Source organism: Neophocaena asiaeorientalis, unplaced genomic scaffold (genome assembly GCF_003031525.2).
Source record: "Neophocaena asiaeorientalis asiaeorientalis breed wild unplaced genomic scaffold, Neophocaena_asiaeorientalis_V1.1 scaffold100, whole genome shotgun sequence".
Classification (NCBI taxonomy): Eukaryota; Metazoa; Chordata; class Mammalia; order Artiodactyla; family Phocoenidae; genus Neophocaena; species Neophocaena asiaeorientalis.
Window position 1 is genome coordinate 2,870,119 of NW_020173955.1, and position 26,681 is coordinate 2,896,799.

The 26,681-nt window shown below is 41.4% G+C and overlaps 1 protein-coding gene and 1 non-coding gene across 3 annotated transcripts; both read left to right on the plus strand.

Annotated features, from left to right (window-relative positions):
- Positions 1-68: 68 nt before the first annotated feature.
- FAM161A (FAM161 centrosomal protein A) lies at positions 69-26,136 on the plus strand. 2 transcript variants are annotated; one of them, XM_024753025.1, is made up of 7 exons: positions 69-257; positions 13,261-13,499; positions 15,746-16,900; positions 17,242-17,409; positions 19,085-19,184; positions 24,785-24,939; positions 25,402-26,136. In XM_024753025.1, exons 1-7 carry the CDS (start codon positions 69-71, stop codon positions 25,535-25,537), a joined length of 2,142 nt encoding a protein of 713 aa, XP_024608793.1. In that variant the 3' UTR covers positions 25,538-26,136. The 2 variants fall into 2 exon arrangements, with proteins under 2 accessions (XP_024608793.1, XP_024608794.1); XM_024753026.1 differs by lacking the exon at positions 17,242-17,409 and having other exon boundaries at positions 25,402-25,537.
- LOC112404897 (U6 spliceosomal RNA) lies at positions 4,186-4,292 on the plus strand. Its single transcript, XR_003004243.1, has one exon. It is a non-coding gene; the product is annotated as a U6 spliceosomal RNA (small nuclear RNA).
- Positions 26,137-26,681: the final 545 nt, after the last annotated feature.

Genomic DNA, 26,681 nt, shown 5'->3' on the forward strand with positions numbered 1-26,681 from the left:
GCGCCTACTGCCGCGCCGGCTTCCACGCCCCGGGCCAGCGCGGGCGCTCAGGCCTCGGTGGCGTGGTGATGGCCGCCTCGCACGGAGCAGCGAAGCTGGCGGCCAGCAGTTTCCCAACCCCGGTCAATCCCAGCACCGGAGCGCGGGTCACCCATTACGAACGCAAAGACCCCGTAGAGTCCCTGTCGGCGGCGGCAGCGGCCTTGGAGGAGGAGGAAGAGGAGGAGGAAGAGGCAGCGGGGCTGGCGCGGGCGCCGGTAATGCAGGGGCGGGAAGTGGGCTGGGGCTAGGCCCCGGGTGGTGCAGCTGGAGGCTGGTCGGCGACCTCGCTGGTGAGGCGCGGGCTGGGAAACGCGCGCCCTGTCCAGATCCCTCCCTACCGGTGAGCCTGGCCCACCACGTTCTCTGTGCTCCCACGGAAAATACTCAAAACCAAGGCGTTGAAAAGTCTTTTAACTTTAACTAAAGAGATTGTTGTAAAAATTTCTTGGAGAGCATTTACGTTAGTCTGTTTCCAGAGAGTGAAAAGTACAGAACTTTATTCCTTATGCCCCAGCATCTGTTGGGAGTAGATATTTGCTTTTCTTTTTCTTTTCAACTTGAGGAAAACTGTTTTATCCATAGAGGATAACCCATAAAACGCAAGTGAATCAGCTGTGCTGTCAGGTGTGTTTTGTTGTCATCTTGATGTCTTGGTTATTAGTGCATTTTAATACAGAACATGAGAGATGATGTTTAAAACCAGCAAGAGTTCGCTGGGTAAATCAGACAGATACAGTTAAGCCTCCAGAGAAACAAATTACTGAAGTTCCAATGTTTCCACTCGGCTCTTAAGGGTGGGGTGAGACAGCTTTTTCACTGATCAATTTTCAGTGTCAAATGTGTTGTGACCACCTGTCTACCAGGTAGAGAGTCAAGTCTGCCATCGGCTCTATTCACTTAAAAGATGGGAACCTTGAATTTTAACTAGCAATCTGCAGACATAAATCTCCTTAACCCCAGTTAAAGATTCTTAATACCATTTGTCCAGAGCTTCTCAGATTCAAATCATTGTGGTCTAGGGCTAATAGAAATTACTGGATATTTTGGAATTCTAATCTCTTTACACTAAAACTGTTAATGAGAAAATCTGTAGCAACACCTTTTATGGGCAGTATTTTACCAACAGATAAAACTACTTGAGGTTATCCAGAGTAAGGCAGATTGAGACCCTGAACATAAACCAGGGTCAGTGACCTAGGACCAGATTCATTCATGGTAAAGCTTCCCCTCAACACAAATTTCAGGAGCCAACGAAGGAGGCAAACTGATGTTGGAAAAAGATTTGAATGGAGAAAAAGGATTTGGAGTCCTGGGCTAGGATCTGTTCATTTGCTAGTTGATATTCAGAAGTAACTTCCTTCAATCTCAGTTTCCTTATCTGTAAAAGAACTATAATAACGGTCTCTCTTTCTTGTCTCACTGGGCTACTATGATAACCAAATGAGAGAGTATGTTATAGCTAAAGGACAGTTTGTACAAATTAGTAATAATAATAACAACTGCCAGTGGGACTGTTATTTGAACAACTCTTGCAAAGATTAAGTTCTACTTTGGCTTGCTGTGGTGGAGGAAGCAGTCAGTTCTGTAGTCACAGGTATACTTCCAGAGTGTCCTGGTAAGCTGCAGATCTGTATGAGGAACGTCACCTTAGGAGAGGTTAGTTTAATGAGCTAATTTCCAAGGGGCATGGTCCTACTGAAAAAAAAAAAAAAAAAAGAAATCTAAGTTTGGAGTTTGACACTGTTTTGAGACCACTGTACTTGAAGGATCCAAAAGCAAATCTGGATAAGCTGCCACTGTAGAAGGCCTGATGGTCAGAGGACATGGGGTTGGCAGACAAAGCCCTGAAAAGCCAAGGAGAGTGCAGGAGCCAAGGTTTGCCTTCTTCACAGTTTGGCTTGGTCTCCACCTTGGGTTTTTTATATTTATTTGTTTTATTTATTTATTTATTTTGGCTGCATTGGGTCTTTGTTGCAGTGTGCAGGCTTCTCGTGGTGTCTTCTCTTGTTGCAGAGCACAGGCTCTAGGTGCGCGGGTTTCAGTAGTTGCAGCACATGGGCTCAGTAGTTGTGGCGCACGGGCTTAGTTGCTCTGCAGCATGTGGGATCTTCCTGGACCAGGGCTCGAACCCGTGTCCCCTGCATTGGGAGCACAGAGTCTTAACCACTGCACCACCAGGGAAGTCCCTCCACCTTGGTTTTTTAAAGGTTAGTTTGTCTCAACTTCGTCATCTATAAGATGGAGTAAACTCAGCTTACCAGAATCACCACACAAAATTGATTAGAGAACCAACTGTCACAGTAGGCCCCTTTAAGTCCTTTGGTTTGCCAAAGCAACCCCTGCCCCACTGCCGGCTCCATGCACACCCCTTGCAGGACTCTGTGCCCATATAGGGCACTAAGTCATATTTCTTGAATCTAGCCTCAGTTGGAGATATCAGTTCATAGACCTTTATGGGGTTGATGATGACATGGGTAAAGCACTATTCTATAATTCACAGTTAAAATTTCACTGACTTTCCTAATGGGATGGCCTTCTATTTTTCAACAAATATTGAGCGTTTATTAAGTGCGAGTCACAGACTATTCAGTAGTGATTGAAGGAGACATAGCTCATGTCGTCACAGTGCTTCCATTCTGATGGGGAAGTTAGACAATAAAAAATGAACAGTCAAATGATTATAAGACAGGAAATGTTGGGAAAGAAATGAACAGGTTACTATAATTTAAAAAAGAAATAGGAAGGAACATATTTCAGTGAGTTAACATTTAAGCCAATGCCTGATCGATGAGAAAGAGCAGCCATTTGAAGAGTGGGGGAGGGAAAAGCATTCCAGGCAGAGGGAGTGGCATATGCAGAGGCCCAAAGATAGGAAGAGAGAGAGTTTTGTGTGATTAAGGATCTGAAAGAAAGCCAATGGGACTGGAGAAGAGAGAGGGGGAGAGGGGAGGGGATGAGGTTGGAGAGGTAAGGAGGGTCTTGTAGACCAAGGTAAGGAGTTTAGTGTTTATTGCAGGTGCAGTGAGAGGTCCTTGAAGACTTTTAAGAGATCTGACTTGTTCCTATTTACATTTTAAAACGATGACTCTGATGGCTTTGTGGAGAATGATTGGAGGGTTTGACAAAGAAAGGAGACTGGGTAGGAGGCCTTTGCAGTAATTCAGGTGCCAGAAGTGGTGGCTTGGACCTAGAGCCCAGGGGAGATGGCAAGAAATGGACAGATTGCATAGGACTTAGATTAGATTGGATGTGAAGGCCAAGGAAGAAGTCAAGAATGCTCATTCCCACGTTTCTGGTTTGACCAGCTGCACAGAAGATAACGTCATTTACTGAATTGTGGGTAACTTGGGGAGGAATAGATTCAGGGGCTGGGTGGGAATCAAGGTTTCAGTTTTGAACATGGTAAATTTGAGATACCTGTGAAACTACCAAGTGGAAAGATGAGATACCTGTGAAACTACCAAGTGGGCCTATGAAACTGTAATCCTGTTGGGTGTGGGATGGAGAATCTCCATCTGGGAGTTTTCAGCATTTTTGAAACACTGGATTAAGTCACTTAAGGGGAGACTTCAGAGAAGGAAGAGAAGGGGCCTAGTGTAGAACTCTTAAAACCCTTGACATTTAACAGGTAGAGAAAAGGGGGGCAAAAGAGATTAAGACCAGCTACAGTGGTAGAAGAATTATTGCAGGGTTGTGGAAGTTTCCAATTCATTTGTTTCAATGCTAAGGGAAAGGGGCAAATGCTGCTAAGAGAAGGACATTTCATCCCCGAAGCAGGAGGGAAGGAGCAAAGGGGCACAAAGGCAGGCAGTTTTGTAGATGGGAAGATGAGGGAACTTCCCTCTGACGGTTTTTTTTTTTTACTGAAGAAATAAAGGAATTATCACGGGCAGTTGGGAGTCGGGGTGGGAGCAGGTAGAAGAGCAAGGGACAGGTAGGCAGGATCTCTGGGGCAGTGTGAGAGCCACTTCCAGAAGGAGCATGGGAGGTACCAGGCAGACCAAGTAGCCATGAGAAATTGTTCATTTTTAAATTTAGTATTAATATTCACAAAACATTCTTTTTCTTTTTTTTTAAGTTACATTTTAATTATAGAAGTAATACATGAACACATTCTCCTTTTAAAATTTCAAATGTTATATCGTGCTTGCTTCGGCAGCACATATACTAAAATTGGAACGATACGGAGAAGATTAGCACGGCTCCTGCGCAAGGATGACACGCAAATTAGTGAAGTGTTCCATATTTTTATAAAGATGTTAAAAAAATGTTATAAATAAGGCTTAGGCCCTTTTAATACTTCTCCCCTCAAAAAGAAAATCTGGTTCCCCCTCCCTCCTCATCACTAGCCACTGTTTTGAAGCTGATATATATTCTGGGCTTTTTCCTGTCTCCTGTGTACATAATATTTTAATATATGGTAGCATTTTATAGATACATATTGTTCTGCCACTTGCTTTTTTTCTCTTATGTACATTTAGATCTGCCTCATTCCTTACAAATCCCTTTAATGCAAAAAACTTTTAAAATAAAAATTCCATAATTGTAGATGATAGTAGATCGACTATAACACAAATAATTATGAGTGCTGATTACTAATGAAGCAACATGTGTTGGAAGGAGACATCATCTAACTGGGTCAAGCCAATCTAGGGAAGATTATCCTCTAATCTAGTGGCTGCATGTACAACAACATTCCACAGAAAGCTCAACAATTAAAGGGAAAGGGTGCTATTTTAGGCTCTTGGAAAATAATATCCTTGGCCTAGATTGTTTGAACTACTAAATGTTTCCTTCTGTGTGGAGACAATTTGAGATGAAATTAGAGTTGGAAGTTGCTTACTAACCATTTATCTGTTTTGGGTAAAACACTGTGATATCCGTTTATCCGAAAAGTTCAGGCTAGTGTTACCAGTATTAAGCTGAAATGGAATGGATACTGTGCAAAAGTCAGCGCATATTTATCATTTGCCGCATCTCTTCAGAAGCTACTCATCCTTCTATATCTTTTTCAAACAGTTTTTCCAGGTTCAAATAAACTTCATCCTTTCTGTGAAAATGATTGTTATAAGGCCTTGTTTTAAGGAATGTTCTAAAAGAATGAATGGAGAGCACGTGGATGCTTTTGCCTAAAAGCGAGTCTTTGGAATATCCACTCTGTTTCAATGGTAGTTTTTGGAAAATAAGCCCTTTCCTTAATACTCAGTAGGATATCACTCTTGAGCAGCCAGTATTTCTTTGATTCAGTCTTTATGAGGGAATACCTGTCCTCTTCCCTTGGGAGAAACTTAATATTGTTTTAGCTGGACATTCGCTCATCCAACAAATACTTATTGAGCATCTGCCATTGGCCAGGCACTTTTCTAGGCACTGGGGACACAACTGAACGAAGCACACAAACGCTTGCTTTTGTGATGCTCACTTTTTGGTGGGGGCAGGCATCTAGTACACAAATCAGCAGAGATATCAGTTGGTGGTGAGTACTTATTGAGAGAAAGCAGCAAAGGGAGGCTGACAGTGAGTCAGGGGAGAGGCTGTAATTTCAAACAGGGTAGTCAATGAAGGCCTTGCTGAGAAGATGACATTTTGAGTGAAGGTCTGAAGGAGTGAGCAGGTGGGCTGTTCAGATATCTGGAGGCAGGGAGAGGGAACAGTAAGCCCTTGAAGTGATCTTGCTGATTCTGTGAGCTTCGGAAAAACTGCAAACCGGAATCGGCTGCTTCTGCTAGTACGAGCTCCTGCCGCCAGGATGGACGAGGAACCCTGCTGGGGCGGTACAAGCGGATTAGCAGATGGAGAACTAACAGGAAGGAATAAGTCCCTGCTTCCTCCTCCAGCTTTGCAGTCTCCCTGTAGCCCCACTGTTAGAGTCTAGCGGGAAGCAGCTGGCAAAGCGGAAATGTGGTTTGCAGAGTCCCAAGCCCAGCATCACATAGCACGGCTTTGGAGCCGAGACACCGGTTTAACACCTGGCTCACATACTTTATGTATTGTAAAGCTGAAGTTCAAAAGGCTAGGGCCCACGTCACATGGCTAAGAAGTGCAGAACCTAGGCATGAATGAGAATGCTGACACCACGTCTGTAATCTTTTCCCCACGCCACGAGAACGCTCCAAACTGAAAAGTTACTTAACTTTCATCAAACCCTTTCAGCTTTGAAGGGTTGTAAAGGGGCTGAAACCAGGTGACCCGTGAGTGGTCAGGAGCCAGTGGTAGACAAGAAACAGAAACCACCGCCTGCTTGCCCTAACTTCCCTTTCCAGACTTGCTTCCCAAAATTGCTTTATGCATTTTTACTTTCCTTTTAGCCTGCAGCAGTGTGCACGTTGCTTTCCACCACGCACCACCGCCCCCATCCCCAACACTTTTGCTAACGTCATTTCCTTTGGAGTACCTGTTCCCTCTTTCCCCATATATAGTACTTTCTATGATCCTCCAGATTCTTCCATTCGTTGACTCAGCCCAAATATCACCTCCTCTAGGAAGCCTTCCCTTATCTTCCAAACTCAAACCAAACCAAAGCCCCCTTCTTTTAAATACCCTTATCGCTTTGTTGCTGAACTCAAGTTTGTGTGCCCAATGCACAGTGAAGCCAAACAAACCAAAATAGTGGAGTTTGGAGCAGAGAAAGTTTTACTGCAGCCCCAAGCAAGGAGAATAGGCAGCTTGTGCTCAAAAAGCCCAAACTCCCCTGATGGGGAAGAGTTTTTATAGGCAGAATTAGGGGGAGGGCTGCAGGGTGTGTAACCTTTCTCTGATTGGTTAATGGGGAGGTAACAGGGTGGTGTTCCAGGAATCTCAGTCATCAGCCTTCTGGTTCCAGCCAGTCTGGGGCCATGTGCTTAGGCTCAGCCTAAAGTTACCATCCTCCATCTGGGTGGGGGTCTTAGTTCCTGTTGAAGAACTCAGAGATTCGTATCAGATTGTTATGTATATCCCTTGAGGAGGAACCAGGACCCTCCGCTTTCCTCCACTACTGTTTCTTGACTGTTTTTCCTTTGTTTCTGCATTCCCTCACTCCTCGAATTAGTAACTGTTTGAATCTGCCCTTTGAAATGGGGACACAGAAAGACTTCTGTGCCGAGGAGGACCCCACAGGGTTCTGCTCAGTTTCAACTAGATCGTTGTATCTCTCATGACCACTGTCCATTTCATGTTAGTCCTCCTGTCACTGCTTATTTAGATGCTGGTGTTTGCCAACATTTCCATCCTCAGGTTCTTGCCTCTCATTGCCCACAGGCAGCCTTATCCACACCCAAGGATGCACCTACACTTCTGTGTGCATTGCTGGCTCCCATATCTCCATCTCCAGCCCAGCCTTCTTACCAGGTCTCCAGACCTATTTTCCCCCCTGTTTCCTATACATTTGGCTGCCCTACTATCCTCTCACACTTAGTGTGTCTAAAACAGAGATCAGTTTCCTTTCCCTAAAATACTCTTCCTCCCTGTATTCCCTATATTCATGAATGGAAGCCCCATCATCTACCTAGACATACAGCACTCCAAACAGAAACCTTTTCAATTTCTTGCCCACAGTCCAGGCTATTATCAAGTTGATGATTCAGCTTCTTAAATCTCCCAAGGTAGCCTCCTTTCTTGTGTTCCTGGTGCTGTTACCTAATTCTGCCCTTAATACCTCTAACTCGGACGCTTGCAGTAGCCCATGAACTGCCGTCAACCTTGCTTCTCTTCACTCCACCTCACTTGCTACCAGAGAGTCCTTCTGAGTGTTACTGACCATGTCTCTCCTCTGTTCACATCCTTTAAGGCTCCTGTTGCCTGTGGCTTGGCCCCCTAGACTCTTGGTACTCTTGGTTGGGCTTTTTTTTTTTTTTTTAATATTTATTTATTTTTGGCTGTGTCAGGTCTTTGTTGCAGCACTCAGGATCTTTTGTTGCAGTGCACAGGCTCTTCGTTGTGGCACGTGGGCTTCTCTCTAGTTGTAGTGCAGCACAGGCTCAGTAGTTGTGGCATGTGGGTTCACTAGTTGTGGTGCCCAGGCTTAGTTGCCCCATGGCATGTGGGATCTTAGTTCGACCAGGGATCGAACCCACATCCCCTGCATTGGAAGGCAGATTCTCAACCACTGGACCACCAAGGAGGTCCCTTGGTTGGGGCTCTTGACATGCCTTTTTCACCTTGCTTCCCATCCTCCTGTGCTCCATATGCCCTATTCCCTATCCCCACTCAGACTATATACCTCTCTCTGAGCACAGCATGCCTGTTCCTTCCTCTTGTGGCTAAAAACCCTCCTGCCCTTGGGAGGAGTGTGGTGTGTCTTTGGAGCCTAATAGACTTGGGATTGGATCCCAGCTCTACTTACTAGCTGTGTGATTGTAGGCAGGTCACCTAACTCCTCTGAGCCTCAGTTTCCTCACCGAGGACAGAGTACCTGCCAGTTGCATCGTCATGAAGTAACATGATGAATGTTCTAGCACTGTGCCTCAGTTTCTCCGTTTTTCACTGTTTCCCTGCTCTGGCAAACTTTGTCCTTATCCAGCCTTATGTCTCCAGTCTGGCTCACCTCTGCAAATTTTGTCTCTTCTTTCCCCCAGTCAGAATTAGGTATTCCTTCTGTGAGCTCTCATGGTCTCTGATATTGTAACATACATGGTCACTCATCTGTCTACCTGCTCAGCTGGGAGCAACTCGTGGGCAGGAATCAGGAGTTCTGTCTCATCCAGAGTCTGCTATCAATTATTTATCTACATGTCCTGTCCTAAACTAGCTGGAAGCTACTTGAAGGTGGAGTTTTCATCTGATTTGTATCTTTCAGCAGCTAGCTGAGTGCTGGGTGTCTCTAAATATTGAATGAATGACAAAATTAACAAGCTAAGAAGGTAATGGTGTTCCCACACTAAAGAAGGTAATGGTGAAGAACACATACAGGAACAGCAAAAGATATCAGAAAATTCTCTTAATTGAGTTGTATGACTCATAAAGCAATTCTCCAATTTATTTGGCAATAAATTTCTGCACACTGTTTTCTACTGAAGGAAACTTGTTTTCCTTCATTTGTTTTCTCTAAGTTATCCCAAGTGGTAAAACACTGGCCTCCTGTACACTGTTTTTAGCCCATTAAAATATTATATCTATAAATATTATATACAACTGACTCTTCTGAATTTTCCTGTCAGGAGACACTACTCAGATTTATTTTCTAGAGTCTTACCAGACTGGATCTCTAATTTTCCATTGGCAAATATGCTTTTTCCATTTTGAGTCTATTTCAGGCACTAAGCTAAATTTAACGCTATGGTCAGCAGCCTTTTATGCATAGTATCATAAATAATTTCAGTTGTTTCTCACCTGAGAAAATATAAAAATTTTTTATTTGTGGAGAATATGGGGTTTTACCTCTTTCGTTGCCTCAGTTAAAAGAACTTTGAAAGGTATGCGAAAGGAATGAGGGGAAAAGATCAGTCATGCCCTTCTAGGCATGTATATAGAATATCCACCCTATGTGTTCTTGTTCTGTTGTCACCCCACAGTCCCCGTCACCGTGGGAGCTACTGCTCTTGGTGCCCACGGGAGCGGCTATTCTGGAAGTCCCTCCCACCTCCTCCCAGGCCCTCCTACTCCCTCCTGAGGTACCCGCCCTCCCCACCCCGCCTCCCGCACCGTACCCCTGCGGACATCCTGGAGGGCTTTTCCCTGGCTCCTTGATGAGCCCCTGAGAACCTTGTTCCCTCCATTCCTGCATTCCCCTGACTTTTCTGTTCCCCGCTCTTTCTCCATTGGAACACCCACCCTGGGGGCCCACAGTGCAGAGCCCAGCTTGGTTTGCTTGGTTTGCAGCCCGAGGAATTATGTTCTTCATCTCAGGTAAACCTACACTCAGAAGGAGGTGTGTTTTTTTTTTTAACACCTTTATTGGAGTATAATTGCTTTACAATATCACATTGACTGCTTTACGTGTATTGAAGAATCCTTGCATTCCTGGAATAAACCCCACTTGATCATGGTATATGATCCTTTTAATGTGCTGTTGGATTCTGTTTGCTAGTATTTTGTTGAGGATTTTTCATCTATGTTCATAAGCGATATTGGCCTGTAGTTTTCTTTCTTTGTGACCTCTTTGTCTGGTTTTGGTATCAGGGTGATGGTGGCCTCATAGAATGAGTTTGGGAGTGTTCCTCCCTCTGCTATATTTTGGAAGAGTTTGAGAAGGATAGGTGTTAGCTCTTCTCTAAATGTTTGATTGAATTCGCCTGTGAATCCATCTGGTCCTAGGCTTTTGTTTGTTCGAAGATTTTTAATCACAGTTTCAATTTCAATGCTTGTGATTGGACTGTTCATATTTTCTATCTCTTCCTGGTTCAGTCTCGGAAGGTTATACGTTTCTAAGAATTTGTCCATTTCTTCCAGGTTGTCCATTTTATTGGCATAGAGTTGCTTGTAGTAATCTCTCATGATCCTTTGTATTTCTGCAGTGTCAGTTGTTATTTCTCCTTTTTCATTTCTAATTCTATTGATTTGAGTCTTCTCCCTTTTTTTCTTGATGAGTCTGGCTAATGGTTTATCAATTTTGTTTATCTTCTCAAAGAACCAGCTATTAGTTTTATTGATCTTTGCTATCATTTCCTTCATTTCTTTTTATTTCTGATCTGATCTTTATGATATCTTTTCTTCTGCTAAATTTGGGTTTTTTTTGTTCTTCTTTCTCTTATTGCTTTAGGTGTAAGGTTAGGTTGTTTATTTGAGTCGTTTCTTGTTTCTTAAGGTAGGACTGTATTGCTATAAACTTCCCTCTTAGAACTGCTTTTGCTTCATCCCAAAGGTTTTGGTTCGTTGTCGTGTTTTCATTGTCATTTGCTTCTAGGTATTTTTGATTTCCTCTTTGATTTCTTCAGTGATCTCTTGGTTATTAAGTAGTGTATTGTTTAGCCTCCATGTGTTTGTATTTTTTACAGATTTCTTCCTGTAATTGATATCTAGCCTCATAGCGTTGCGGTCGGAAAAGATGCTTGATATGATTTCAATTTTCTTAAATTTACCAAGGCTTGATTTGTGACCCAAGATATGACCTATCCTGGAGAATGTTCCATGAGCACTTGAGAAGAATGTGTATTCTGTTGTTTTTGGATGGAATATCCTATAAATATCAATTAAGTTCATCTTGTTTAATGTATAATTTAAAGCTTGTGTTTCCTTATTTATTTTCATTTTGGATGATCTGTCCATTGGTGGAAGTGGGGTGTTAAAGTCCCCTACTATGATTGTGTTACTGTTGATGTCCCCTTTTATGGCCGTTAGTATTTGCCTTATGTATTGAGGCGCTCCTATGTTGGGTGCATAAATATTTACAATTGTTACATCTTCTTCTTGGATCAATCCCTTCATCATTATGTAGTGTCCTTCTTTGTCTCTTGTAATAGTCTTTGTTTTAAAGTCTGTTTTGTCAGATATGAGAATTGCAACTCCAGGTTTCTTTTGTTTTCAATTTGCATGGAATATCCTTTTCCATCCCCTCATTTTCAGTCTGTATGTGTCCCTAGGTCTGAAGTGGGTCTCTTGTAGACAGCATATATACGGGTCTTGTTTTTGTATCCATTAGAACCCTAGGACAAATGGTAAAAATAAAGCTATAAAGACAAAATCACACACAGAAGCATACACATACACACTCACAAAAAGAGAAAAAGGTTAAAATATATATATATCTTTGCTCCCAAAGGCCACCTCCTCAATTTGGGATGATTCGTTGTCTATTCAGGTATTCCACAGATGCAGGGTACATCAAGTTGATTGTGGAGATTTAATCCGCTGCTCCTGAGGCTGCTGGGAGAAATTTCCCTTTCTCTTCTTTGTTCGCGCAGCTCCCGGGGTTCAGCTTTGGATTTGGCCCCGCCTCTGCGTGTAGGTCACCTGAGGGCGTCTGTTCTTCGCTCAGACAGGACGGGGTTAAAGAAGGAGCTGCTTCGGGGGCTCTGGCTCACTCAGGCCGGGGGGAGGGAGGGGTACGGAGTGCGGGGCGAGCCTGCGGCGGCAGAGGCCGGCGTGACATTGCAGCAGCCCGAGGCGCGCCGTGCGTTCTCCCGGGGAAGTTGTCCCTGGATCATGGGACCCTGGCCGTGGCGAGCTGCACAGGTTCCCGGGAGGGGAGGCGTGGATAGTAACCTGTTCTTGCACACAGGCTTCTTGGTGGCTGCAGCAGCAGCCTTAGCGTCTCATGCTCGTCTCTGGGGTCTGTGCTCAGAGCGTGGCTCACGCCCGTCTCTGGAGCTCCTTTAAGCGGCGCTCTTAATCCCCTCTCCTCATGCACCAGGAAACAAAGAGGCAAGAAAAAGTCTCTTGCCTCTTCGGCAGGTCCAGACTTTTTCCCCAGACTCCCTCGCGGCTAGCTGTGGCGCACTAACCCCTTCCGGCTGTGTTCACGCCGCCAACCCTAGTCCTCTCCCTGGGATCTGACCTCCGAAGCCCGAGCCTCAGCTTCCAGCCCCGCCCGCCCCGGCGGGTGAGCAGACAAGCCTCTCGGGCTGGTGAATGCTGGTCGGCACTGGTTCTCTGTGCGGGAATCTCTCCGCTTTGCCCTCCGCACCCCTGTTACTGCGCTCTCCTCCGTGGCTCCGAAGCTTACCCCTCCGCCACCCGCAGTCTCCGCCCGCGAAGGGCCTTACTAGTGTGTGGATACCTTTTCTCCTTCACAGCTCCCTCCCACTGGTGCAGGTCCCATCCCTATTTTTTTGTCTCTGTTTTTTCTTTTTTCTTTTGCCCTACCCAGGTACATGGGGAGTTTCTTGCCTTTTGGGAGGTCTGAGGTTTTCTGCCAGCGTTCAGTAGGTGTTCTGTAGGAGCTGTTCCACGTGTAGATGTATTTCTGATGTATTTGTGGAGAGAAAGGTGATCTCCGCGTCTTACTCTTCTGCCATCTTGAAGCTTCTCCAGAAGGAGGCTCTTTACAAAGGGTGGTTTGGCTTGATCCTACTATAGTGTATGGGTTAGTACATGATCTGGGAATCTAACCATCCTTTATAAAGTGGATTAAACATTTATTTTCTGGCAACTTGGTCTCTCTCTCTTGTTCTTAATAAAATGTCATTAGGAGAAAATGTGCATAGGCCACAAGTAACTTATAATCTGTTATATGTACATAGTCCACAAGTAGCATATAACCTATTTAAGTGGACTCTTTTTAAAAAGCAGCATTGGGAACCAGTGTCAACTTAATTTGTCTTTCAGTTCTAGACATCATATAAGGTTTTTTCCTCCTACCAGGCTGATTTTAACACCAACATTTCTGGGGTAAATGAACAAAAACGTATAAGCTGTGAGGATTTTGTGGACCTTTCTGATGTTTACCACTCTAATGAAGAGTACTTCAGGAAACTAGAAGAGCTGAAGGCAGCCCACATGGAAACTATGGCAAAGTTAGAGAAAATGTACCAGAATAAATTAAATTTAAAGGAAGTTCAGCTAGCGATCACCATGGAAGAAGCTGCTAGTGTCTCTTCCAGGTAAGTTTGTACATAATGTTATTTGTGGACTGTAAAGTAAAATGTATACCTAAAAGTGCAGAACAAAATTATTTCAGAATATTTTCTTTCAAATATCCCTTTGTGCTTTTAATGATATACAGAGGTGAGATTTTATTCAGATTGTTTGATGGCTTATCAACCTATTAGGTGGCTTCTTGCCTTGTGGGTCATTTGGTGGCCCTTTGTTCTTTTCTCTCTGACCCACCATTCTTAGACATGTATCAGAATATTTAGTCTGGGCCATTTTCAAATGATGAATATTAAAATTTAACTTTAAAAGCCCTTTTTTTTTATAATATGTGGATTAATATGAGCTCAGTAAAGATATAGTACAGAAGGTTCAGAGCTAAGACATAGATCTGATTTAAGTTTTCAAAATAGTCATTTTTGCCATAAACTGGCTTCTTTTGAAACTTGAGTTGGTCAGCTCTGATTGTGCATCTCCTGTGTGCCAGTCCTTGTCTGGGCACCGAGGAGTCAAAATCAAGATGCCCTCAAGGAGGTCAAAGACTAGCTGAGATCTAAACACACAACATGGTGTAACAGAGTGTCATGGAGACAGAAGAAGAGCAGTTGATCATGTCAAGGTGTCAGTGGAGGGATACAGGCACATCGAGTGTTGTATCTGAGTTCAGTCTTGAAGGAGAAATAGCTGAAGCAGATGTAGGAAGCAAGGAGTGGCCTTCTAGGCAGCAGGAACCATGTGTGCCAAGGCATGGTGCCGTGAGAAATCACCGTGTGTGTGTGAGGAACTTCCCATGATTGGATCTTTTTTTTTTCCTTGTGTTGGGTCTCTGTTGTGGCGCACAGGTTCTTCTTCGTGGCAGGTGTGCGGGCTTCTCTAGGTATGGCGCGAGGGCTCCAGAGCCCGCGAGCTCAGTAGTTGCGGTGCACGGGTTCCCTAGTTGCAGTGCGTAGGCTTAGTTGCCCTGAGGCATGTGGGATCTTAGTTACCCCACCAGGGATCAAACTTGCGTCCCCCTGTATTGGAAGGCAGATTCTTAACCCCTGGACCACCAGGGAAGTGGCCTGTGATTGGATTTTTTTTTTTTTTTTTTTTGGCTGCATTGGGTCTTCGTTGCTGCGCACGGGCTTTCTCTAGTTGTGGCGAGTGGGGGCTACTCTTCATTGTGGTGCACAGGCTTCTCATTGCAGTGGCTTCTCTTGTTTCGGAGCACAGTCTCTAGGTGTGCAGGCTTCAGTAGTTGTGGCTCACGGGCTCTAGAGCGCAAGCTCAGTAGTTGTGGTGCACAGGCTTAGTTGCTCCGTGGCATGTGGGGTCTTCCCAGACCAAGGCTCAAACCCGTGTCTCCTGCACTGGCAGGGGGATTCTTAACCACCAGGAAAGCCCCCTGTGATTGGATCTCACTTAAGAATGGTGACGGGGTAGGGAGAGGCAAGAGGTGAAACTGGAAAGGAAAGCAGGGGCTAGTCTTGAAGGGCTTTAAAATCTAGACTTTTCTTTTTCCAATTAAAAAACAATTTGGGGGGGCTGCATTGGGTCTTCGTTGCTACACACAGGCTTTCTCTAGTTGCAGCGAGAGGGGGCTGGTCTTCGTTGCGGTGCACGGGCTTCTCATTGCAGTGGCTTCTCTTGTTGTGGAGCACGGGCTCTAGGGCATGTGGGCTTCAGTAGTTGTGGCATGTGTGCTCAGTAGTTGTGACTCGTGGGCTCTAGAGCACAGGCTCAGTAGTTGCGGCACACAGGCTTCAGTAGCTGTGGCACACGGGCTTCAGTAGTTGTCGCGCACGGGCTTAGTTGCTCCATGGCATATGGGATCTTCCCGGACCAGGGCACGAACCCGTGTCCCCTGCATTGGCAGGCGGAGTCTTAACCACTGCGCCACCAGGGAAGTCCCTATAATCTAGACTTTGTAACAATGACAAATCATGGGAAAGTTTCAGGAAGGAGAGTGATGTGATCAGATGTATGTTTTAAGATGGTGACTCTGGAAAATGTGTGGAGAATTCAATAGTGATTAGACCCAAGGAGCCTCTGCTGTCTTAGGTTCCTGCCCTGGTAAATGAGGGAGTAAAACTAGATCATTTATCGGCATCGCCCAGGCTCTGTTCTAAAAAAAAAATTGATAATTTTCACAAGCCCTATCCAGCTCCTATTTTCTAACTGATTTTGCCTTGATCTTAGAAATTATGTAGTTCTTAATTTTTATATTTGGTCACATGCAGCTGAAAGAGTAACCTAATTATTCTTCTCATTTACTTAGGTCTGTATCAGAAAAGAGCTCCCATCATCCTGTTTCATTAATGACATCAATTTCAGAGCCTGATTTAGGTCAGTCTTCCTCCTTGATTGTGTCTTCCTCTGAAGATGAGTTGCCCAACGTAGAAAAAGAGTATTCTGAGAAAAGCAGAATGATGACCTATGCTAAGGAGCTCATCAACAACATGTGGACAAACTTCTCTGTTGAAGATTATATTCAGTTTGAAGATGCTGACTTGCCAGCGCTCGAAAAAAAAAAAAAGAAGCCAAAAGAATGGGTGCCAAAGATTACAGTACCTGAGCCTTTTCAAATGATGATTAGAGAGCAGAAGAAAAAAGAAGAGAACATGAAATCTAAATCAGATATTGAAATGGCACGCAAACTGCTCAAGAAACAAGAAGAAGAATCAGAGTGTAAGAAAAAATTCCGAGCCAACCCAGTTCCTGCGTTCGTCTTTCTCCCCCTTTATCATGATATAGTCAAGCAAAATGAAGAACGGAGGAGGTCTATGAAGGAGAAAAACAAAGAAGCTCTTTTGGCCTCGCAAAAGCCGTTCAAGTTTATTGCAAGGGAGGAACAGAAGCAAATTCGGGAAAAGCAGCTGAAAGACTTTTTTAAGTCTAAAAAGAAAACAAACCAATTTAAAGCCAGACCGATACCTCGATCTACTTATGGTTCAACTGTCAATGACAAGTTAACAGAAAAAGAGCTCTATAGAAACATTAGGATGCAGCAGAGAACCCAAGACTTTTTACAGAATTCATCCCCTCTGCCTTGTAGTCCAGCTCGCAGAAGTTATGCTACAAGGAAGCCCAAGGCTGAAAAGTCCAAGTGTAAACACAAGGTTAGGTGCCAGACTGCTGATACTGAAGACCTTCCTGAGACATATCAGAAACATCACTCAGAACAGAAGTGTCCAAAACCCCTGAGAGTCTGTGAACCATCTGACCTTCATGCAGCCTCACATGCATCCACTGAAAGAGAGAAAATCTTGGCAGATATTGAAGCAGATGAAGAAAATTTAAAAGAAACACGTTGGCCTTATTTGTCTCCAAGGCGCAGGTCACCAGTAAGAAGTAGAAATGCAAAACCTGTGCCTTGTAGCTGCAACCCTCCCATGCCCACGGTGTCCTCCAGGGGAAGAGAACAAGCCACAAGGTAAATAACTGATACAGCACTGATTGACTCATGGTTGCTCCATTGATTTTGTATTGGGGAATTTGAAAATATGACGTTATTTTATCTGGTAACATATTTTACTATATAATATAGAACATTTTGCCAGAGGGTGTTCTTCTAAGAAATGAATGTATTTTCCATTTTATGAATCTTTGGGGATAGAAAAGGTTACAGTCACCCTATTAATTTTCTAATTACAACTCAGATCCTTCTCAGAAGGTTGCCCCTTGTTTTCAACCGTTGAATTATCCCGTGTTGTCTTTGCTAAACAACATTCTCCTTGGCTTAAAGTGAATTAAGCCTTAGTTTGTTGCCCTCAGGAGATCACTTGAGGAAAAGAAAATGTTGGAAGAAGAGAGAAATCGGATCCTAACTAAGCAGAAGCAAAGAATGAAAGAATTGCAGAAACTCTTGACAACCCGGGCTAAGGCTTATGACTCACATCAGAGTTTAGCTCAAATGTCTAAATCCAGAGTAAAATCTCTCAGGTATCATGAGAGAATCCTGACCCTCCAGATCATTGGTTTTCAAACTTTTTTTGAATCAGTGGACCCCCAATATATGAACAAATTAAGAATAGTATCAGTATTTCAGTTTCTGGATTCAAGTTACTATCAGTTACTTATAGTTAACTTACACACACACACACACACTCTCTCTCTCTGTCTCTCTCTCTCTCTGTCTCTCTGTCTCTCTCTCTCTCTGTCTCTCTGTCTCTCTGTCTCTCTCTCTCATACTCACTCACTCACTTCGTGGTGAGAACCAACATGTATACTGACTCCAGGACCATGACGCCATGTTGATGAACAGAAAAACATATTGTGGCCATAGTTCACAGTTGTAATCTTACATCAGCATCTAAACTTTTTCTTTATATTATTTTTTATTGCACAGTGCAATATTGAGAAAAATCTTGATTCACACAGATAAAGCTCTTTTTAACAGCTTGCCGTGTAATCTCAGGATATTCTTCAATAAACAGATATGTCAGAGAGCTTTGTTCTAAGGTCTGCATGAAATCTGACAGCACAAATTAACACATTGATGTTAACATCAGTTATGTGGTGTGTCAGTTAACACGTGTGTTAAGGTTTAGTAGTATGTATTACATGCTGCAATTCTGCAGTACAAAGTTTGAAAATCAGTGTTCCAGAGGAACATTTTTATGTTGCGACATAAAAATGTTCATGTTTAAGTAGTAAAATATCTCCCTCAAAGCTGGGTAAGTAATATGATTTATTAATTTTTAATTTGATTTATAAGTACCCCCAAATCTATATTTGCTTTTAATTATGAGTGTTCCTTTTTAAATGTATATTATGTATAATAATTATTATATTCCTTTGTAACAGATGTTATGTATACATTCCTTATAATGTGTATCAATTTAATTCATTGATAAAAGGAGCTTGATTTGATGAACTTGAGCAAAATATTTGTTAGAAATATACTGGTCATCCTTAGAAAGTAAACGGGATTTTCCATAATGCTAAATTGTGTATAGTTAAGCATAATTATCATTTTATGGTATAATTATTTTTTCTAATCCATGAAGTCTTATGATCTTGGTAGAATTAGTGTATTTTATATAGAGAAAGTAGCATGATTTAATTTATTATAGGATCTGGTTCAAATAGTAAGTATACTTACTGTGAATTTATGTATTTTGGTTCCTGTTCCTCTCTATGTGGTATTCCCATACTCCCCATTTCTCCCCTGCCCTGCTCCCATTTAATTAACTGTGCCATCAACCTATAGGAGATATCATTTAGGGGAAAAAAGAAGAGCAACGTCTTGTTTTCAGAAGAAATTCCTTAAAGAGAAGATACCAAATTTGGACCAAACTTTTTTGGTTTATAAATACTTATAAATGAGATAAGAGGGCATTCATTTATCTCCTCAGGCCAGTTTGAAGCCACTGAATCCATTATGCTTTGAAGATTTCAGGAACCTCAAAGTACCCAGACTGTTCCCGGGATGTAAAATTCGTGCTCTCAGAACCTAGAATTTTTATCCTGCATTCCATAAAAATTTACCAGTCTGGGAAAGAAATTGTGATAAACTGTGCTCATGACTTAATTTCTGATTTGTCATCTACGCTAAATGTTATATGTGCAAATTCTTATTTCTTTTAAAAATTCCATTCCTTTTATTTGATTTTAGAAAGAGTGAAAAAGAAAGGATGAGAGAATACCGACGAGAACTAGAAGAAAGAGAAGAAAAATTAAAAAACAGGCCGCTGCTATTTGAAAGAGTTGCTCAGGTTGTGTTTGTTGGAATTTGAGAGCTATTGTCAGCTTTTTTTCTTTTTTTTTTAACATCTCTATCTCCTAATTTTTACGGTCCATTTCTCTTATGTGTTATATAATTTACTGAGATAGTATTATTTCTGTGACAGCTTCATCACATCAGTCAAGTAAGTAGTTTTGCTTAAATCTGAGCATTGAATCTTGATGAGGCTCGTAAGCTTGATAAAGAACATGCTGCTAATCCAATCATTTTCAAAATAATAGTTTCACAACCTGTTTTTAATGGCTCGTACCAACTTGGCCAAATATTAAGGTGAGTTTTGGAAGTCTTTGAAAAATTAAAAAATGAAACAAAATGGCTAATTGAATCAGATTTATTCCTGCCAGTTTTTTTTGTTTGTTTTCTTGGGATAAAATTGACATATAGCAGGTATAAGTTTAAGGTATACAGCATAATGACATACGTATATTAGGAAATGATTACAACAATACGTTTAGTTAACATCTATCATCTCGTATTGTTACCAAAAAAATTTTTTTTCCTTGTGACGAGAACTTTTAGGACCTACTCTCTTAGCAGCTTTCAAATATGCCACACAGCAGTGTTAGCTGTAGTCACCATGCTGTATGTCACACCCCCAGTACTTATTTATCTTATAACTGGAAGTTTGTACCTTTTGACACCATCCAATTCCTCCAGTAACCACAAATCTGATCTCCTTTTCTATGAGTTGTGTGTGTGTGTATTTAGATTCCACGCATAAATCAGATCATATAGTATTTGTCCTTCTCTGTCTGACTTACTTCCCTTAGCATAATGCCCTCAAGGTCCATCTGTATTGTCACAAATGGCAGGATTTCCTTTTTTATGGCCGAATAATATTCCATTGTGTGTGTGTGTGTGTGTGTGTGTGTGTGTGTATATCACATTTTTTTTATCCATTCGTCTTTTGGTGGCCATTTGGGTTGTTGCCACGTCTTAACTATTGTCTATAATGCTTCAGTGAATCGACATAGTGATTTCATTTTCTTTAGATAAATACCTGGGAGTGGAATTGCTGGATTGTGTAGTAGTTCTATTTTTAAGTTTTTGAGGAACCTCTATACTGTTTTCCATAATGGCTGCACCAATCTACTTTCCCACGAACAGCACACAAGGGTTCCCTTTTCTCTACATCCTGACCAGCATTTGTTATGTCTTGTCTTTTTGAGACTAGCCATTGAAACAGGTATGAGGTGATATCTCATTGTGGTTTTGATTTCATTTCCCTAATGATTAGTGATGTTGAGCACCTTTTCACGTGCCTGTTGGTCATTTAAATAGCCTCTTTGGAAAAATGTCTTTTCAGATCTGTTGCCCATTTTTAAATTTGATTATTTGGTTTTTGCTAATCACTTGTATGAGTTCTTTATGTATTTTGGATAGTAACCCTTTATCAGGTAGATGATTTGCAAATATTTTTTCCCATTCAGTAGGTTGCCTTTTCATTTAAAAATTTTTGCCTTTTCATTTTGTTGATCAGTTTTTTTAAGTGAGTCTATAATTTTTAGTCTTATCTACAATTACCGAAAGGACTTCCTTTTTTTAAAAATTGAAGTATAGTTGATTTACAATGTGGTATTAGTTTCTGGTATATAGCAAAGTGATTCAGTTGTATATGTGTGTGTATATGTATATTCTTTTTCAGATTCTTTTCCATTATAGGTTATTATAAGATATTGAATATAGTTCCCTGTGCTGTACAGTAGGACCTTGTTGTTTATCTGTTTTATATAAAGTAGTGTGCATCTGTTAATCCCACCTCCTAATTTATCCCTCCTCCCCCAATTTGGTAACCATAAGTTTGTTTTCTACGTCTGTGAGAAGCACTTCCTTTTTATCAGAAAAAATACTTTGATCCTATGGACGATGAATTCTGATTTTACTAGATTTATACTCAGTTTTACAGTCTTTCCCTTAAGAGAAATTTGTCAATTTCAGATGATCTTCCCCTTTGTGTCCATGAGGGAGGGGCTCCTATGGGCGACATGGTTTAACAATGGACAAAATCACTGGAGGTTACGGGTACTGTGTTGTGAATTTCAAGCTGTTACATTTGGAGCTTCCTGCCAGCAAGTGTCTGGGACAGATGAGTGTCCTTATAGGACTGCCCGTGTCAGTGACTCACTGAGGACAAAGGACGTGTGTTATGGGTAAATCTACATATTACAGCCTCTCAAAGTTATGGGAACCCTTTACTGACTGATTTGGATATAATTTTATGTAATGCTTTTCATTTTAAGGGATGGTGTTTTTTTTCCATATCTCAGTTTCAACTTTAGGGGAAAAAATTTATCTTAAGCCGTTCTGTGTTACTCAGCATAAAGTGATTGACTTTCGCCTCAAATTACTTATCTCCAGCTCCCAACTGCAGGCTTTTTTTTTTTTTTTTTTTAAGGTGCTGTTCTTTGTTGTGGTGTGCAGGCTTCTCATTGCGGTGGCTTCTCGTTGCAGAGCACGGGCTCTAGGTGCGCAGGCTTCAGTAGTTGTGGCTCGCGGGCTCAGTAGTTGTGGCACACAGACTTAGTGGATCCGCAGCATGTGGGATCTTCCTGGACCAGGGATTGAACCTGTGTCCCCTGCATTGGCAGGCAGATTCTTAACCACTGCGCCACCAGGGAAGTCCTCCTCTGTGTTCTTTTATTACTCTTTTGTGCATCTCTGTCTTTGCTCCTGCATGTTGTGTGGAAATTATCTGTTCAATGCCCTCTTCTCTTTCAGCTAGTTACTTTTAAAGGTGTTGGTCAAATCTTTGTATTCCTAGCACTTAGCACCTAAGACAATGTATGGCACAAAGGGGATGTTAAGAAACATTTGTTGAACCCAAACTGAACTGTTTCTTCCTGGGATTAGTCCAGGCTGAGAGCACTACCCTGACAATACTAGTGATGAGCCTCAGTATTAACAAGCAGTTTTACCATGCTGTGAATTCCCACTCTTTCTAAGCACCAGAGAAAATGTGGTAAAATAAGTGGTGTGTGTGAAATTAAACCCATAAAGAAATGTTAAATATTGAAAACATAAGTTAGTTTCACAAATGATATTTCTTCCACCACCCTTGGTCCACACATATGCTGTTCTCTATCCCCATATAGCCTCTACCTCCCGTGAGGGCTTGTCACAAAATAAATATTCAGTTATTATTAAATAAAGGAAAGAATTACTATAAACTAAACTTAGGTTCATAAAAATTAAGTATTTTTCCCCTTCAAACTAGGGCAGTGATTGTAGATAAACTTTCATCATTCCTCATTATTTTGGTTTCCTCAAGAAACAAAGTTAATTTGTTTTTTTTGCAGTCTTAGATAGAAAAACAAAATAACCATACAGTTATTTTAACTACTTTTATTTCATGGTCTTTACAATTCTTTTGCATTGTGAAATTCAAGGGGGAAATGTTTGTTTCAATTAGGAACAATTATACACTATTCACCTTGATATAAAATATTAAAAGGTAATAAATTCTATATACAGGGTGACTGAGGGTGACTCACCATTGTTTTGGTTTTGTTAACATAAATTAGAACTTCTTTTTTTCTTGAAGTGACTATTGCTGCTAATTAACAGCTGTTATTTAATAAATTCACTCACAACTTTATGCATTACCCGTTTATAAGTGTTAATTGTGGTCTTGCTGCTGTTGAGTTATCCCCTAGCAGAGTAAGCCTGTGATCCAGGACAGAGCAAACCATGTTTTCCTGTTTCTTGAAAATCACAGGATCTATTAACTGAATAGATGTTAAATTGGATTTTAAGCCAAATTCAGATGAAGGCTTACAAGCACTAACATTGATTAGTATCATTTAAATCTTTTATATTTCATTTGCTTAAAATTAGAACATATTTTTCTTAATACATTGGGTTACGTTTGGGCTTTCTTTATTCTGCTTTACAGTCTTTGGGGCATAGTCCTCATCTCACTTTGCTGTGCCTTTCAGTCCCCCAAGTCTTGTCTGTTTGTGTTCATAGCCTCTGGTTGCATTTTTACTTACTTTTCTGAAAATTGTTATTATTCACAGTGGGTGCCTTTTAGCAGCAGCTTGAGTGCTTCTTTTTTCAGTTTTCTAGCATGTCAGGAAATGCACTGGTGATAGTTTTATGCATTGTAATCAGTCTTTGCCATTTTGGTTTCTCCCATGGGACACTAGACTCCATGGTCCTTCCTTATGCTGGAATCCCTGGGTTAGGAAAATATCTGACACTGATTTGCTGAAGTCAGACTTTAGGCTACCTTCAAACTCCAGGATAACCACTTCCACTTAGAAAGCAGCATGGGGGAGTGGAGAAGACTCAGGAAAGGATTAAGAGACTTGGTTTTCCCTCTCACTATATCCTGTGACCTTAAGCAAACCGCATAACCTCAGCAAGAGTGGAGGGAGTATCTTACTTATTTGTTAAATTTGGGGTGAGACTGGGTGCTCTTCCACACCCTTTCCAGGATGGGATGCCATTGATGCATTGGGGCTGGGCCATTCCTCGGGCCTTTCCTTTAGTTTGAGGTCCAGATGACGATTTTTGGCCCTATACTAGTTCATGTCCACTCATAGGAGATAAAATTGGAGTAAAGCCAAGGCACTAATGAGAACCCCAGTCATCTTATGTCTCTGTAAATTCTGTGGCCTCAGGAACTGTGACAACTGACTTGCTTTAGGTATGAGAGTGTCATCACAACTCCCACAAAGCCAGGAAGTAACATTCTGGAGAGTTGAACCCAGTTCTAAATTCATGTTTTTCTTGCTGTATCTCTTGCTTCCTCTACAGAATTAAGGTAACAACATTGATGATTTTATCATCTTTGGTGGATTAGAGGTATGGCTTGTAAAGAGTAAAATTTACAGTAGGCACATAAAGAACTCTCTGACAACTATCACAGGAACTTATTTTCTTACTGATTTTTTGCAGATATCCTTGAACAGTCATGAAACAGTATAAAGAATAATTATAGATCAAAACTCATGTGGCCACTACCCAGGTTAAAAGCATTAGAGCACTGCCAGTACCCCAGAAACCCTGTGTGCCCCTCCCAGATCAAAACCCTCTCACCTAGAGGTAGCCACCCTTCTAACTTTTGACATAAGCATTTCCTTGTTTTTCTTTACAGTTTTACCACTGCTGTACCTATCCCTAAACAACATAGTTTAGTTTTGCCTGTTTTTGGACTTTATGTAAATGAATCATACTACGTGTACTCTTTCGTGGTATGCTGCTTGTGAGATCCGTCCATGTTGTGGCATATAGCTAGAGTTCATTTTCGTTGCTTTATTTTAGTCTGTGACATGAATACGTCACAATTTATTTATCCATCCTACTGCTGATAGATATTTAGGTTGTTTCCAGTTTGGGGTTGTTACAAACAGTACTGTTCTGAACATTTTGGTATGCCTCCTTGGGCAGATATGTAGGAGTTTCTCTGGGCATATACCTAGGAGTGGAATTGCTGGTCAGAGGGTATGCATAATTTTCAACCAACTGTGATTATTGAATTTAATTTTCACAGGAGCTTTTAACCCGTACATTTGTAATGGAAACTTAAAGTCTTTTGTTCTTATCTAAAAAGGTTTGTCTTTCCTATAGAAAAATGCAAGAATGGCAGCAGAAAAGCATTATTCTAACACCTTAAAAGCACTAGGAATATCTGATGAGTTTGTTTCAAAGAAAGGCCAAAGTGGAAAAATATTTGAGTACTTCAGCAATCAAGAGATGAAAAGTTTCACTGAAGATAAAGAAAGGTAACATATATAAGATGTCTGAATGGTTTACCTTTGAAAAAATTCCTACTTGCAGGAAAGCTAAAATTCTGTTCTTTGATATTTTAAAACGTCTTTTACCTAGTGGAATACATGTGAACTACTGTAAAATATACTGACATTTTAACATGTTTGACACTTCAAAATATTACACGGTGATGAAGTATTTTGTTTTTAAAGTAAAATAATTTAAATTTCTGACATAAATAATGAAAATAATAACATGCTTTCAAATGAAGTTTGAGTCAATCAAGTTTTGAAATAAATTACTTCTCAGAAGAATATCTACTTTCCCAATTGGTACTTTTATAGACTTCTCTTGATAAATCAGAGCTTATACACTTGAGGAAGACTAACTGCAGGATGGCATACATTACAGAAGGTTTGTTTACCTTTAAACCAGATTATTTTTCCTTTGAAAGATTGATAAATTTCTTCCTCTAGCTTTAATGAAGAAAAAATAGAAGAAAGAGAGAATGGGGAAGAAAATTATCTTACTGATACCAACAGCCAAGATTCTTGCAAGGAAACAGGTAAAGCTGATGAAGAGAGTGGAGAAGAGAATTGTGTTGAAGAATAAAACTGAATCAGTCGACAGGGTCTCCTCTCTGTTCCCCTGATGTTGTTGGCAGCATTGGGTGTCAGAAGCCGCGCGTGTGGTGTTAAGGACATCCATGGGAACCCGTCTGATAACGTGCAGGTCTCTTTTTGTTCCGGACGCGCAGGCTCAGCGGCCATGGCTCACGGGCCCAGCCACTCCGCGGCATGTGGGATCTTCCCGGACCGGGGCACGAACCCTTGTCCCCTGCATCGGCAGGCGGACTCTCAACCACTGTGCCACCAGGGAAGCCCCGTGCAGGTCTCTTGAGCAAAGTCCTCGTGTAGCCTGAAAAGGCCGAATCCAGCTGATGGGTCATTTGGTCAGTTAGAGTCAGGCTTTGCCTATTCAGTTTTTAAAATTACTACATATGGTCTGTTTGCAACTTTGATCTTACTTCTATTTTTAAAAAGTGTTTGAGAATCACAGCTGTCACAAACTGATTAGGTATAAAAATATACATAATTTTATCATTTTGGGTGGAAAAAATTGCTTAGCATTGAGAGCAGAGGGGAGTATTGGCCTTTGGTTTGAAAAAAAAGTTCTGGAAAGCATGAATCAATAAATATTTTTAAATTATACTACTTGCTCCTTTTTCTCTGCAGTACATCTCACAAAATGAATTCTCAAACTTATTTTACTAGGTATTTTAAATTTCTTATCTGAGCCATTTTTAAAAAGTAATAAAATAGGAAAAAATAGATAACTTGCACATTTACATTCATTTATGCACTGAGAGTTACTGGTTTTTTTTTTGAAAAATCCAAGTCTATTGTTTCGTATGCCCTTAGGGAGCTGCCATTAAGCTAAATAACGGAGGATGTCAGAATATAGAGGCCAACAAATAAAACTCAAGAGTTTTCAAATGTAAAAATAAAAAAGAAAAGGAAGAAAAGTTGTTATTTGGGTAAGTTTAACATCAAATTGAGTGTGGATAAATATACACCTGAAGGCTTCTAAAAGTTTGATGGGACTGGACTGCTAAAGAAACTCTAAGCCTGGTCTGCAACCCTTAAAGCAACACCAGACCTGCTGCACCAGTCAGAAGCCAGTTGTGAAAGGTATGCAGAACCCAGGGAGGGCACATGCTTCAAAGTCCGTTTTATTATTTATTTATTTAGGCCAC